General features: G+C 38.0%; 1 protein-coding gene across 2 annotated transcripts; it reads right to left on the reverse strand.

Moving 5' to 3' along the window:
- Positions 1-3,258: 3,258 nt before the first annotated feature.
- On the reverse strand, positions 3,259-13,655 carry LOC134565867 (peptide YY-like). 2 transcript variants are annotated; one of them, XM_063425538.1, is made up of 4 exons: positions 13,550-13,655; positions 5,787-5,974; positions 4,958-5,041; positions 3,259-3,539 (listed from the first exon to the last, which is right to left on the reverse strand). In XM_063425538.1, the coding sequence occupies exons 2-4, from the start codon at positions 5,972-5,974 to the stop codon at positions 3,512-3,514; spliced, it is 300 nt and encodes a 99-aa protein (XP_063281608.1). In that variant the 5' UTR covers positions 13,550-13,655; the 3' UTR covers positions 3,259-3,511. The 2 variants fall into 2 exon arrangements, with proteins under 2 accessions (XP_063281608.1, XP_063281610.1); XM_063425540.1 differs by having other exon boundaries at positions 13,609-13,628.
- Between the last annotated feature and the right edge of the window lie 262 nt (positions 13,656-13,917).

A 13,917-nucleotide genomic window follows, 5' to 3' on the forward strand; every position in this document is an offset into this window, starting at 1 on the left:
TTCTGCCTTTGTTTGGCATAGCCCAACTATCCCGATATCAGGGATGAGTACTTTGCCAGTACTTTAAATAATTCCCATTGTATCACTGCAGTCTTCCATCCCACCTGTATTTGACATAATTTACTGTATAAATACTCTGTCTGGTGTTCAATAAACCAGCTATCCTACACCTGCTTTAAATCTTGGCTTGTGTTGAGTATGAGTGTACTGTCTAGTGTTGAGTATGAGTTTGCGAGAGCTATATACACTTCATCCAGTGGTTGGTGGATAGTTGTGAGGTGACAAAGAAGAAGCTCAGCCTGCAATACAAGTCGTGCTGGGGTAACAGGTAGCTCCTGGAGGTCCCTGCCAGTGCAGAGAAGGGACGGAAGCTGTAACATTAGTTCTGCATCCACAGTCACCGTTGGATCTTTTTACATATATATATCATACTGGTGGTGGGCTGTGATTAAGTCTATGGCAAATCCAAAATGGATTTTAACCCTTTTATGTATCTGTGTCTGTTATCTTTGGTTTGTAAGTTTATGGCAACTTATTTATTTTAAATATTTTTGATATGACTCGAATAGTTCAATAAAGCAACCAATATATATGAGAGTCATGAATTTTGGAGTTTGACAGCAGATATGTCTTGTAAAATTCAGTTTTAAGTTTATATTCCCTTATTGTACCTTTTCAGTCTGTTGTTTTGGCATGATCACACTTTCTCTTTTTAGCTTTATTCTAGTGGTTGTTGTTTCCCATCCAACATTACTAATAGACACAGCATTATATTCCGTAGCTTGATTGTAACAGATTGGGTTACTCCAAAGAGTGTGACTCCAGGCCGTCTAATGTCAATTCTGAGCATCTTTTATATAACAGAATGTCATTCATTGGCTGAGAGTGGTCAGTCAACACTCTTACAACTGCCGCTTCCGACTTTGTGGGCTCTGCAGAAGGTGGAAGGGCATCACTGGACCAAACGGGAGCATCGGAACCCAGTGGGGACCCAGACAAGGAGTCAAACCATTGCGTTCACCCCAATACAAGGGCACTGGGTCAGAGTACTCCTCTAGTGGTTACGATGCTTGGAGTTACCATTTAACTTGATTTGAGGCTATAGCTCAGTCTTACCGATGTTCTGGTTCATGTTTGGGTAAAAAGTGGCTGTAGAACATACTTCATAGAACCAAATCATTCTTCATCACACCACAAGCTTTTCTGGATATGGTTCAACTACATCAAGAACTAATGTTATTCTTCAGAGTTATATATGTATCTCTGCCCAAGGTTTTGGGTCTAGAATGGCATCACACAGCTCCTCATATTACCATGAGTTGCTGTTTGACTATATTTCTATTGCTGAACCTTTTGATACCTAGCCTTTCATGTTCCTGATATCTGCTCCATGTTTTTCTGCTCTATTTGTTTTCTGTTTGTTATTTTGCTCATTGTTCACATTATCCTGTTTGTGGTTTAGTTCTGTCATTCCACTGTGTCATATATTGATTGTTATTGTTTGTAAGCATTTGACAATATCCTTCTCTGTAGACACTAAGGCCTCAATTTAAAAAGCTTTCCATATGATTGAATACTGTTAGAAAAGTTTCCAATGATTTATTTGTAGAGGTAATTTTTGTAGATAAATCATTTGGAATTTTTTCCAACAGCATTGAATCATTTGGAAAGCTTATTAATTCGAGGACTAAGTCAAAGCGAGATGTCATTATTACATTGGAAGATGGATGTCAGTATCCACATGGGAGCGATGTTACGTAATCATTCCATTTAGAATGAGATGTTCATTAGACTTGGAGATTCATTTTGTTACGAACTGCAATTTATCTTAATTTGGGCCGATCAGGTGATCATTCAAATTCCTAAGCTCTAAGCCGAAATGTAGCCGAATCATGAATAAAATTAAATGCGCTATAAACAAGCAAGTTTGTTTCGATTCGTGATTCTGAATTCCATTCATGATGCCGAAAAAAATAAGAAAAACAATTGATGGGTAAAAAATCTGATTGACATTTAGGAGACAGCTACTAAATGTTGATATCATTAACAGATCAAGTGACAAACAGAGGGACAAAAATCCGTAGCAGTAAGATAATTGTATAATATATAGTAGCTATAGATTTTTCACTTCACTCCTCTTTTTCCATTTATTGGTTAAATGTGTACTGCAAAATATATCTATATATAAATATATTGATATTATGTATATATTTTGTAATAAATTGATTGGCTCATTTCTGTGCCTATTGGTTCGTCTGATTAATTTTCCCGAATCTATTTTCGTTAACAAAATTCTGATGAGCCAAACCTCCAAATGGCTGCAATTTGGCAGTCCTCCCAATGATGTTCTGTTATCGTTCCATTGAGAAAAGGAAGTTCTAATTGATAGATAAAGAAAATCTAAACAATTGTGTAGACTATACTGTCATCCTACATGCTTTCAGTGTCTCCCCTTCATATACTGCTGCATCACTTTACCAATATGTTTTTTTGTTTTTTTTTAAGATACTTGTGTTAAACCTCAGGTCTGTGACTCTGTTAATAATACTGATTGATGCTTCACCACTGCCCATTGGCAAACATCAGCTAGTCACTGCATTCTGCATCATCTTGTGCCGGCGCTCACATCGTTTAGCTCTACAAGAATGACACAAGGACCAAACTCTATTTAACGCTTATTTAAAAAAAAAAAAAAAATTACTACCCTTTCCTAGTTATAGCAGGCTAGTGTTCTGTGGTCATACTATTTGTGATTGTTTACTCTGCTGGTTTAATCAAGACAAGCGTTCTCATAGTTCGTAATTCCGATGTGTCAAACCAGCCAGTTCTCCAGTGTTGTTGTTCCTCGGTACCCTACCCTCACTAATTATTTGGCTTACACTCTGTTTAGAAAGTCCATTTTCTTTGCATCTCCTCAGGGCTTTCTGTCCATGTCTTACTTTTCTATTTTTCTTTGTAGAATATATTCATCCCTCAGCAAAGATATTTGCTTAAATTTATTTATTTATTCTTCTACCTTTTTCATACTTTTTTATTTGTTTTCTACATCTTGTAAAACAGTGTCTCCAGTTGGCTTCCATCTTCTTTCCGTTAGTGAAAACCCCTCTTTTTCTCTCTCATTCCACCACCACATTCTCCCTTATTCTTCTCAATTCTCCCTGCCCCATTCACTTTTGTTTCCACTCTCCAATTCACCTTTCTCTTTCTTTTTCACTCTCCCTTTCTTTTGTTTTTGAATCAATCAGAGAACAAACCAAGTGGGTTCCATTAAACTTGCTTTTATTTCTGAACACAGTGGATTTCTCTGTCAGACACACAGACTGCGTGTCACGGGAGAGGCATCTCTGGTGGGATGGCAAACACACACACAGGCCATGTGCCCACTACACCTGGCAAAGGCATCGCCCAGTCACAATGCAAAATGGCATAAAAATAATCAATACGTTAAAAAGAAGGGAAAAGGGGAGAGCGGTCATCCAGGGAAGGGGAGAAAGAGAGAAGGCTCCAAGGGTCACCAGTTGTAGGAAGAATCATCAAACCTAGGGGAAAAAAAACAGAAAGGCAACGAATTATAGATGATATAAAGTAACTTTCATTATTATGTAAAGGTTTCCTCTCTTCACTTGTTTGGGTCCAATGTTTCCCAGCTTGACCACTCCTGATCTAGCCCCCTAACTTGAGGTTTTGGGATTTAAGAGTATATTCAAAAAAGTTCCATATGTCTAAAATATTTCTGGATTAAAACATTTGAGAATTATTCTCTCTCGGCATTACTATTGAAACTGGTCCAACTTGGCCAGTGTTGGGGTGGAGTCTCTCCATTGGTTTTCCCGTGTTTGTATTCTGGTACATTTAATGCTAAATACACAAAGGACTTGCCTTCTATCTAAGCACACAAGTCCCTTCCTGGTCTAATGAGAGACAAATTCCCTCACTAAGACTCTTAAATATAATTAGGACTTTGTGAATCAAACCCCTGAATCTTGGAAGAAATCAGTCCTCCTAATCATTTTTGTAGTCAGCATCCCAGCACTGAAACAGTTTATTCTTTATAATAACCATACCGTTAGTTTGTAAGAGTGTGTGAAGAGTGGATGAAACTTGTTGAGTGTTAGTACTGACGATTCCATTTCTATAAATGCTTAGTGGAAACATTGTTGAGTTTGTGCGTATGCCTACATTGTTTCCTACCTACTGGAAGGAAAAATTTATTTATTTGTCCTGATAAGAACTACAACGATAAACTCTCAGGCAGTGGGCATGTGAAAATAAAAACCTTCTTTAACACAATTAAGACATGGTATAATGACAGGTAAAGCCACCGTGATAGGCCACCGTTTGGGACAGTTTGTGTTTTTTCAGGTATGCCCAGGTGGGGAACCTTGTATCAATGGCCTAAAGGCCATCATCAATATAGAGAGTATAATAACATTAAGGGCTGACCAAAAACATGGTGCTTCTTAAAACTAAGGACGGGCTCTCTAGACTGACACGCAGTGCTCACTAATCCCTTTAATGCCATATTCTGCTAAATCATGCCATATGCCCCCAGTTTTTTACTCCTATACCATATGCACGATTTAACGTTTAACAAGCCATTTAAACCTGCTTTTTTACTTTGTACCTTCCCAAACCCTCTGTCACCTCCTCCCAGCATTTTTCTGTATCCAAACACTTCACCTATGACATCAACATACTGACGTCATTGCTTGATTGCAGGCTAAACTGAGTGAGGCACGCACTACTAGTGGAATAATCACAGCAACTACTTTTTATATTTCTTTTATTTTTATTTTTTTATTTTTTTAGACTAATGTTTTTTATTTGCTTTTGTGTTACAATTGTGCTGTATTTAGAGTCAATTACTTTATATTACATAGTAGCTGTTCACCCTATGTGAGCACATTTTTTTTTACCTAAACCCTATTTTATAAAGACTGGAATCCTCGTTCCTTACCGTGATCTGCTATTGTGGTTCCCACTGTCCCCATACAGAAGCTCAGAAAGAAGGTTGTCAGTTGGACTGTCTCTCTTCCCATATCTGTTACAGAAATACACAAACTTATTAATAATTAATACAAAGAATATAGTATAGGAGTTATAGGGAGAGGTTATATGGAGAGGTTATATGGAGTAATAGGAGGAGTTATAGAGATAGGTTATATGGAGTAATAGGAGGAGTTATAGAGAGAGGTTATATGGAGCAATAGCAGGAGTTATAGAGAGAGGTTATATGGAGTAATAGGAGGAGTTATAGAGAGAGGTTATATGGAGTAATAGGGGGAGTTATAGGGAGAGGTTATATGGAGTAATAGGAGGAGTTATAGGGAGAGGTTATATGGAGTAGTAGGAGGAGTTATAGAGAGAGGTTATATGGAGTAATAGGAGGAGTTATATGGAGAGGTTATATGGAGTAATAGGAGGAGTTATAGGGAGAGGTTATATTGAGTAATAGGAAGAGTTATAGAGAGAGGTTATATGGAGTAAAAGGAGGAGTTATAGAGAGAGGTTATATGGAGTAATAGGAGGAGTTATAGAGAGAGGTTATATGGAGTAATAGGAGGAGTTATAGAGAGAGGTTATATGAAGTTATAGGAGGTATTTATACTTATTAATATTAGGCAAGAGGAGGTATATTTAGTAATATAAGGCAAAAGAAGATACATTAGTGTGTATTTATGTTTATGAGGTATGAGTATATATGCTGCTGTTCACGGGGCAGTATGAGTCAGTGTATGAGATGTATATGAAGTTTTGCAAGGTGAAATAACAAGAGATTTACTCACCTTTGCCGTGTCACCAGATTAATGTAATGCCGAAGAGCTGTCAGATATTTTGTCATCTCCTCTGGGGAAGCGTCATCTCCAGGGTTCTCTGGTTTTGGAGGGTAACCTTCAACTATCGTCCCCAGACATACCAAAATGCAAATTCCAATGGCAACCATCATAGGCCACAACTTTAAAGAGATAACCATCTAGGGGAGCAAGAATTGAGGAAAGAGGTGAAAATCCTGAGCTTTGTGTGATGACTTAATTGACAAATTATATAATTATTGCTGGACACAACAATCAATAAAACAGGTTCCCAACAAAACCCTATCTCCCACATTTTGTAAACCCCCCTATATGCTTGGGGGTTTATTCGATAAGCACCCAATTGTAGTGATCTGAAAACCAAATTGCAGAAGTTGGATAAAAATAACTAATTTGTAAATCTTCCTCTTCTTAACTATAGCTGCTATTTTAATTTACATTGTGTAATCATTATTTTTATTTAGTACAATGTGGTGTTCAGTAAAAAGACCTCTTGAGTTCTGGCCTTTTATTATTCTTATAATTTTTTCTGTGTGTTATGAGTATTGCATGTTTTAGTTAACAAGACAGACACAATCAGTAATTGTCAGATGTTATAAAAATATGGAGACAGACAATTTAATATGTTACAAGAGCCATTCAAGCACTACAATTATTATAATATATGTTTTTTCAAATCATCATTAGGGTGAACGGAGCCAAGTCACCAAACTGAATGGACACCATCTTCTATAACTCTAGCCTAATTGCCCAAATTCTACTGAATCCTGCTTCTGTGACATCACATCTCTGTAGAGTTTGGGGCTGTTCCTAAGGAATTTACCATTTTTGGAGGCCCCACCTTGCAACTTGCTCCATGGAGGCCCTACCTTGCAACTTGAAGGACTTAAGGGATCTTAAGAGTCATGAGATTTTGACTTGAAGTCCTCATGTGTTAAGTGCTGGCTATTTGTCCATTCATCTAACCCAGATTCAGAGATGATGGGTTCCTTGCTACTTATGCAGTGCAAACCATGCTTTTACAAAGGGCAGAAATCCCCGGTGGACACATTAGCAGTGACTCTGCACTTTTTAACCAGCATGGATAGAAACATGACTAGCTCATTCCCCTCCTGTGGGCTGTTGGTAACATCTCAGCCCACCTAATTTTCAATGACCCCTTATAATTACAAGAAGCTGCCATATAGATCCCTTCAGAAAGTTGCTATGGGTTGTTGGCAATGAACTGTTTTCCAGATGTGAATACGTGAATGTTGGCTATTGCTTCCAGATTGTGGCAGATATGGAAACACTTAGTAGGACTAACACAGATGTCACCTTCTGCCCAAGGCTTATCGATGCACGTGGGGAGCGAAGGCTAGTCTGTCTAGTCCAATCACACAGAAGAGCTACTGTAGCTCAAATTGCTGAAAAGGTTAATGCTGGCCATGGTAGAAAGTTATCAGAAAACACAGTGCATTGCAGTTTGTTCTGTATGGGGCTGCATAGCCGCAGACCGGTCAGTGTGCCCATGATGACTCTTGTTCACCACCAAAATCGCCTACAAAGGGGACATGAGCAACAGAACTAGACCAATGGAATAAGGTTGCCTAGTCTGATAAATCACCTTGTCTTGTAGATCAGGAGGATGCCCGGTTGCTTAACTGGAGAAGAGATAGCAACAGAATGCACTATGAGAAGAAGGCAGATTGATGGAGGCAGTTTTATGCTCTGGGCAATGTTTTGCTGGGAATCCTTGGGTTCTGGCATACATGTGGATGTTATTTTGACACATACCACCTACCTAGAGATTGTTGCACACCACGTACACTGCTGCATGGCAATGGTGTTCCCTGCTGGCAGTAGCATCTTTCAGCAGGGTACTGCACCCTGCCACACTGCAAAATTGTAGAGGAATGGTTTGAGGAACATGACAAAGAGTTAAAGGTGTTGCCTTGGCCTCCAACTTTCTCAGATTTCAATCTGATTGAGCATTTATGGGATGTGCTGGAACAACAAGCCCGATCCATGGATGCCCCACCTTGCAACATGCAGCACTTAAGGGATCTGCTGCTAATGTCCTGGTACCAGACACCACACAGCACATTCAGAGGTCTTGTGGAGACGATGCCTCGACACATCAGAGCTGTTTTGGCAGCACAAAAGGGACCTACACGATATTAGGCAGGTGGTTTTAAAGTTGTGGCTGATCAGTGTATATTACGTGATCTGCCTATCATGTTATCTAAGTCAGTACTACGGAGATGGTGACATAATTTGTGTATTTATCCCCCATAATGAACAGATAATAGTGCATGGTTTACTCCTCACAGCTGAAGCCCTAATATCCAGCTGAGGAATGTTCAGTATAAGTGTAGTGTAGGATGTGATGATTAGTGATAATGTAGTGTGCGAGCTGATGATTAGTATTAGCGTAGTGTGCGAGATGATGTTTAGTGATAATGTAGTGTACGAGCTGATGATTAGTATTAGCGTAGTGTGCGAGGTGATGTTTAGTGATAATGTAGTGTACGAGCTGATGATTAGTATTAGCGTAGTGTGCGAGGTGATGTTTAGTGATAATGTAGTGTACAAGCTTATGATTAGTAATAGTGATAGTGTGCAAGTTGATGTTTAGTGATAGTGTAGAGGTGATGTTTATTGATAGTGTAGTGTATGAGGAGATGTGTAGTGATAATGTAGAGATGTGTTGAAGGACATTACGAAAGAAATTAACTGTAAGGGCAGAAATGGGATATACATGTCCTGGTTTGTCCAAGATTAGTGATTGGTGGAAGATGGGATAACTGCCTTTAAAGGACTGTAACTCCCACTAACCAAGGGCAGCAATGGGATTAGTATGTCACAGCGTTGCCTACAGTAAAATCCTCTCCTTAACTACTACATCACTAAAAATCAACTCGTACACTGCATTTTCACTAAACATCAACTCATATACTACACTAACACTATTAAACATGAATCATTGCACTACACTAAATAATAGTCCCTACACTTCACTATCATTAAACATTACTCCATACGCTATAACAGTATAACTAAACATTGCTCCCTACACTATAATAACACTATCATTAAACATTACTCCCTACACTATAATAACATTATCACTAAACATTACTCCCTACACTATAATAACACTATCACTAAACATTACTCCATACACTACCATGACACTATCATTAAACATTACTCTGCTCACTACACAACCCCAAACTTCACTATCCCAAACTTTGAACCCTTATTTTAACTGGGTTATTTACAAAAGTCGGAATTGAAAGTAAATGCAAAATGAATTTTAAATTTAAGGCCAAGGTAGCCAAACTTAAAGCTTAGCTCACTTAGAGAATTTTTCTAGTTCGACTAATTCAGCTTTAAACGTAAAATTTAATTTGAATGCTCACTGTAGTGAACAGCCCTTTGACACTATCCTCTACACCAGGCATAGGCAACCTTCGGTACTCTAGATGTTTTGGACTACACCTCCCATGATCCTTTGTCAGCATTATGGGTGTAAGAGCATTATGGGGGATGAAGTCCACAACCTCTGGAGTGCCGAAGGTTGCCTATCCCTGCTCTACACCAACCCTAACCTAAAAATACCATATCATTTTAAAGATATCAAATAGTATAAGCTTTTATTAAGGTGAATTAATGACATCTTTTTCTGATGATTCCCGAAACCCTGCAATGGCAATAATGTTATGTATTCACTCTCTCAATTTTAAATTTTTCTCCAAATTAGCGTACTGAAAACCTAACTGAATTTTGACAAATTCTGCAATTTTGGCCCGGAAATGTCAAATTTGCTTTGAGTTCTGGAGGAGTTACAGTTTAGTAAATAACCTTCACAGTGATCATCCCAGCACCTGGGGAAAGACATTTTTATTTAAACTTATAAGAAGTAAAACGTTTTTAACAATTTGCCAAAAGATATGGTGCTGTACCGAAATTTCCCGAAGCTAGTAAGATAAAAAGAGGGACGAGGTTGAAGATTTTTGGTTTCTGTTCTCTTTCTGTAAGTTATTCAAAGGACAACTGTCACCTCAAAAATAATGTTAATATCGTAAGTTTTTCATCAACTATTGAAAGGAAAGATACATTTTTTAAATGAAGTATATGTAAAATTATTTTTAGAAAAACTCATTGTTTCCTTTAGTATATGACAGGATCCTTCGGCCAAATACATGCTCCTTGGCTAGGACAGTATTTGAACACTGACAGTTAGTCTCTATGGTCTATCCATGTTTCTGTGCAGGGAGTGAAGCTGGGAAGACCATAGAGACTAACTGTCAGTGTTCAATCAGTGTCCGACGAAGGGTGTATGTATATGGCTGAAGGATTCCATCATATACTAAAAGTGGGGATGAGCTTTTCTCATTTTCTTACATATACTTATTTAAAAAAAATAATTCCTTTCAATACTTGATGAAATTATTATTATATTAAAATATTTGTGAGGTGAAAGCTGCCCTTTAATTTAGACGGAGTTCTATTGTTTAGGCTGACTAGGACACAAATATCGAAACAAAACAAGAAACGTTCAGTTGGTATCCATGGTGATTACTCCTTAGTTATCTCTTTGCCTCAGAACTGCGCATGGTTTGTGTGATACAGGTGGATACAGGTGGAAGGTTGCTAGGTAGTGGAACCGATTTAACATGAGGAACTAAAATGGCGTTCCCCACTAAGTTGCAGAGAATAGTGTGATGTAATAACTAACATTTTTGAGTCTTTATTTTTCCTATGGTTCACTGGCTTCCTGCCATCCTCATGTAACCGGACCTTATGTTGTAGCAAAAATGTATCATCGAGCTTGTCATATGTATAGATCTCTTCACAGACTGTCTAATGTCTGTACCTGTACCAATTCTTTTGACAATACAAAGTCATGAGAGAGATAATGGAAGGCATCTATTCGTAAGATATATGGAGTAATAGGAGGAGTTATAGGAAGAGGTTATATGGAGTAATAGGAGGAGTTATAGGGAGAGGGCATATGGAGTAATAGGAGGAGTTATAGAGAGAGGTTATATGGAGTCATAGGAGGAGTTCTAGGGAGAGGTTATATGGAGTAATAGGAGGAGTTATAGGGAGAGGGCATATGGAGTAATAGGAGGAGTTATAGGGAGAGGTTATATGGAGTAATAGGAGGAGTTATAGGGAGAGGTTATATGGAGTAATAGGAGGAGTTATAGAGAGAGGTTATATGGAGTAATAGGAGGAGTTATAGGGAGAGGGTATATGGAGTAATAGGAGGAGTTATAGAGATAGGTTATATGGAGTAATAGGAGGAGTTATAGGGAGAGGGTATATGGAGTAATAGGAGGAGTTATAGAGAGATGTTATATGGAGAAATAGGAGGAGTTATAGGGAGAGGGTATATGGAGTAATAGGAGGAGTTATAGGAAGAGGGCATATGGAGTAATAGGAGGAGTTATAGAGAGAGGTTATATGGAGTAATAGGAGGAGTTATAGGGAGAGGGTATATGGAGTAATAGGAGGAGTTATAGGGAGAGGTTATATGGAGTAATAGGAGGAGTTATAGAGAGAGGTTATATGGAGTAATAGGAAGAGTTATAGGGAGAGGGCATATGGAGTAATAGGAGGAGTTATAGGGAGAGGGCATATGGAGTAATAGGAGGAGTTATAGAGAGAGGGTATATGGAGTAATAGGAGGAGTTATAGAGAGATGTTATATGGAGTAATAGGAGGAGTTATAGGGAGAGGGTATATGGAGTAATAGGAGGAGTTATAGGGAGAGGTTATATGGAGTAATAGGAGGAGTTATAGAGAGAGGTTATATGGAGTAATAGGAGGAGTTATAGGGAGAGGGCATATGGAGTAATAGGAGGAGTTATAGAGAGAGGTTATATGGAGTAATAGGAGGAGTTATAGGGAGAGGGCATATGGAGTAATAGAAGGAGTTATAGGGAGAGGGTATATGGAGTAATAGGAGGAGTTATAGAGAGATGTTATATGGAGTAATAGGAGGAGTTATAGGGAGAGGGTATATGGAGTAATAGGAGGAGTTATAGAGAGAGGTTATATGGAGTAATAGGAGAAGTTTAGAGAGATGTTATATGGAGTAATAGGAGGAGTTATAGGGAGAGGGTATATGGAGTAATAGGAGGAGTTATAGAGAGAGGTTATATGGAGTAATAGGAGGAGTTATAGAGAGAGGTTATATGAAGTAATATGAGGAGTTATAGAGAGAGGTTATATGAAGTAATATGAGGAGTTATAGAGAGAGGTTATATGGAGTAATATGAGGAGTTATAGAGAGAGGTTATATGGAGTAATAGGAGGAGTTATAGAGAGAGGTTATATGAAGTAATATGAGGAGTTATAGAGAGAGGTTATATGAAGTAATATGAGGAGTTATAGATAGAGGTTATATGGAGTAATAGGAGGAGTTATAGGGAGAGGGCATATGGAGTAATAGGAGGAGTTATAGTGAGAGGTTATATGGAGTAATAGGAGGAGTTATAGGGAGAGGGTATGTAGAGTAATGTGAGGAGTTATATAGATAGGTTATATGGAGTAATAGGAGGAGTTATAGAGAGATGTTATATGGAGTAATAGGAGGAGTTATAGGGAGAGGGTATATGGAGTAATAGGAGGAGTTATAGAGAGAGGTTATATGGAGTAATAGGAGAAGTTTAGAGAGATGTTATATGGAGTAATAGGAGGAGTTATAGAGAGAGGTTATATGGAGTAATAGGAGAAGTTTAGAGAGATGTTATATGGAGTAATAGGAGGAGTTACAGAGAGAGGTTATATAGAGTAATAGGAGGAGTTATAGGGAGAGGTTATATGGAGTAATAAGAGGAGTTCTAGGGAGAGGTTATATGGAGTAACAGGAGGAGTTATAGAGAGAGGTTATATGAAGTAATATGAGGAGTTATAGAGAGAGGTTATATGGAGTAATAAGAGGAGTTCTAGGGAGAGGTTATATGGAGTAACAGGAGGAGTTATAGAGAGAGGTTATATGAAGTAATATGAGGAGTTATAGAGAGAGGTTATATAGAGTAATAGGAGGAGTTATAGGGAGAGGTTATATGGAGTAATAAGTGGAGTTCTAGGGAGAGGTTATATGTAGTAATAGGAGGAGTTATAGGGAAAGGTTATACGGAGTAAAATAAGTTGTAGCAAAGGTTATGAGAGAAAATATTACAAAACAGATTTTAAAACATTTAGAACTTAAAATATAATTAAAACATTGATGAAGGTGGGATTGTGTAGTAGATGCTAATCTGCGGAGCTATATGAAACGATTGTAGAAGAGGCTATAAAATAAATGGAGCAGATCCGGGGGAAATTAAATACGTGCTCCATGCTCACGTTTCATTTACTGTTAATGAACTATTATGTAAAATACCTTCTATATCGCAAAAAATGTTCTCAAATATTTCTCAAAATATTTCACTATGCGATGGCTCAGTAAAAGACTAAATATTTGTACTTTTTTAATTCAGCAATCTATATATGCTATACTTATTACAGCACATATACTTTAAAGAATAACAAAAAAAAAAAACAGAATATAGGTTGACTTAAAGTCGCTTAACCCTTTAAGTGCAAGTTATCCTGAGCCATTGCGCTGGCACCCTAGGGGTTAATGGTGATAACAATGCATCACATTTCTTAAGACATAGAATAGAATGTTGTAATAAATGAGAAATGCAGGTGTAACAGTAATGGTTATCACTATATGATATTGGGATGGTACTCACTGTGTGCTGGCGGGGAGCGAAGGGATGCAGACAGGTAGTAATGAAATTTTTTTAAGTACCTCTTGCTCTCTGGAAGGTGCTCAGAAGAGTCTGCTTTGTGTTCTCTTGTCTTAGTGGGTTTATATCTCGTGTGATTACTCTAGATGGGAGCCAGCTCCTCCTCCTTTTTAAACTTGCCTGCTTTGTCTCATATACCCAGACATTCACTCATCCCTGATTGATCAATGACTTGACTATTCCGAGCGCCCAGTGTGTGTATTGGGAGGGGGCATGCAAAGAAGAGGTAAAGGTGTGCGTGGGATGGGGAGTAAACTGCCTATTAACCTTCAGGAATCACCAAATAATCAGATTTTACATCTCAATTGTGT

Source organism: Pelobates fuscus, chromosome 6 (genome assembly GCF_036172605.1).
Source record: "Pelobates fuscus isolate aPelFus1 chromosome 6, aPelFus1.pri, whole genome shotgun sequence".
Classification (NCBI taxonomy): Eukaryota; Metazoa; Chordata; class Amphibia; order Anura; family Pelobatidae; genus Pelobates; species Pelobates fuscus.

What these genes read in the sequence shown, in the direction of transcription:
- LOC134565867 (XM_063425538.1), bottom strand. Translation starts at nt 5,974, where the DNA reads ATGGTTATCTCTTTAAAGTTGTGGCCTATGATGGTTGCCATTGGAATT. An exon ending in AATCTGGTGACACGGCAAAG is followed by an intron (nt 5,042 to 5,786) that starts GTGAGTAAATCT and finishes TTTCTGTAACAG; the next exon opens with ATATGGGAAGAGAGACAGTC. An exon ending in AACCACAATAGCAGATCACG is followed by an intron (nt 3,540 to 4,957) that starts GTAAGGAACGAG and finishes TTTTTCCCCTAG; the next exon opens with GTTTGATGATTCTTCCTACA.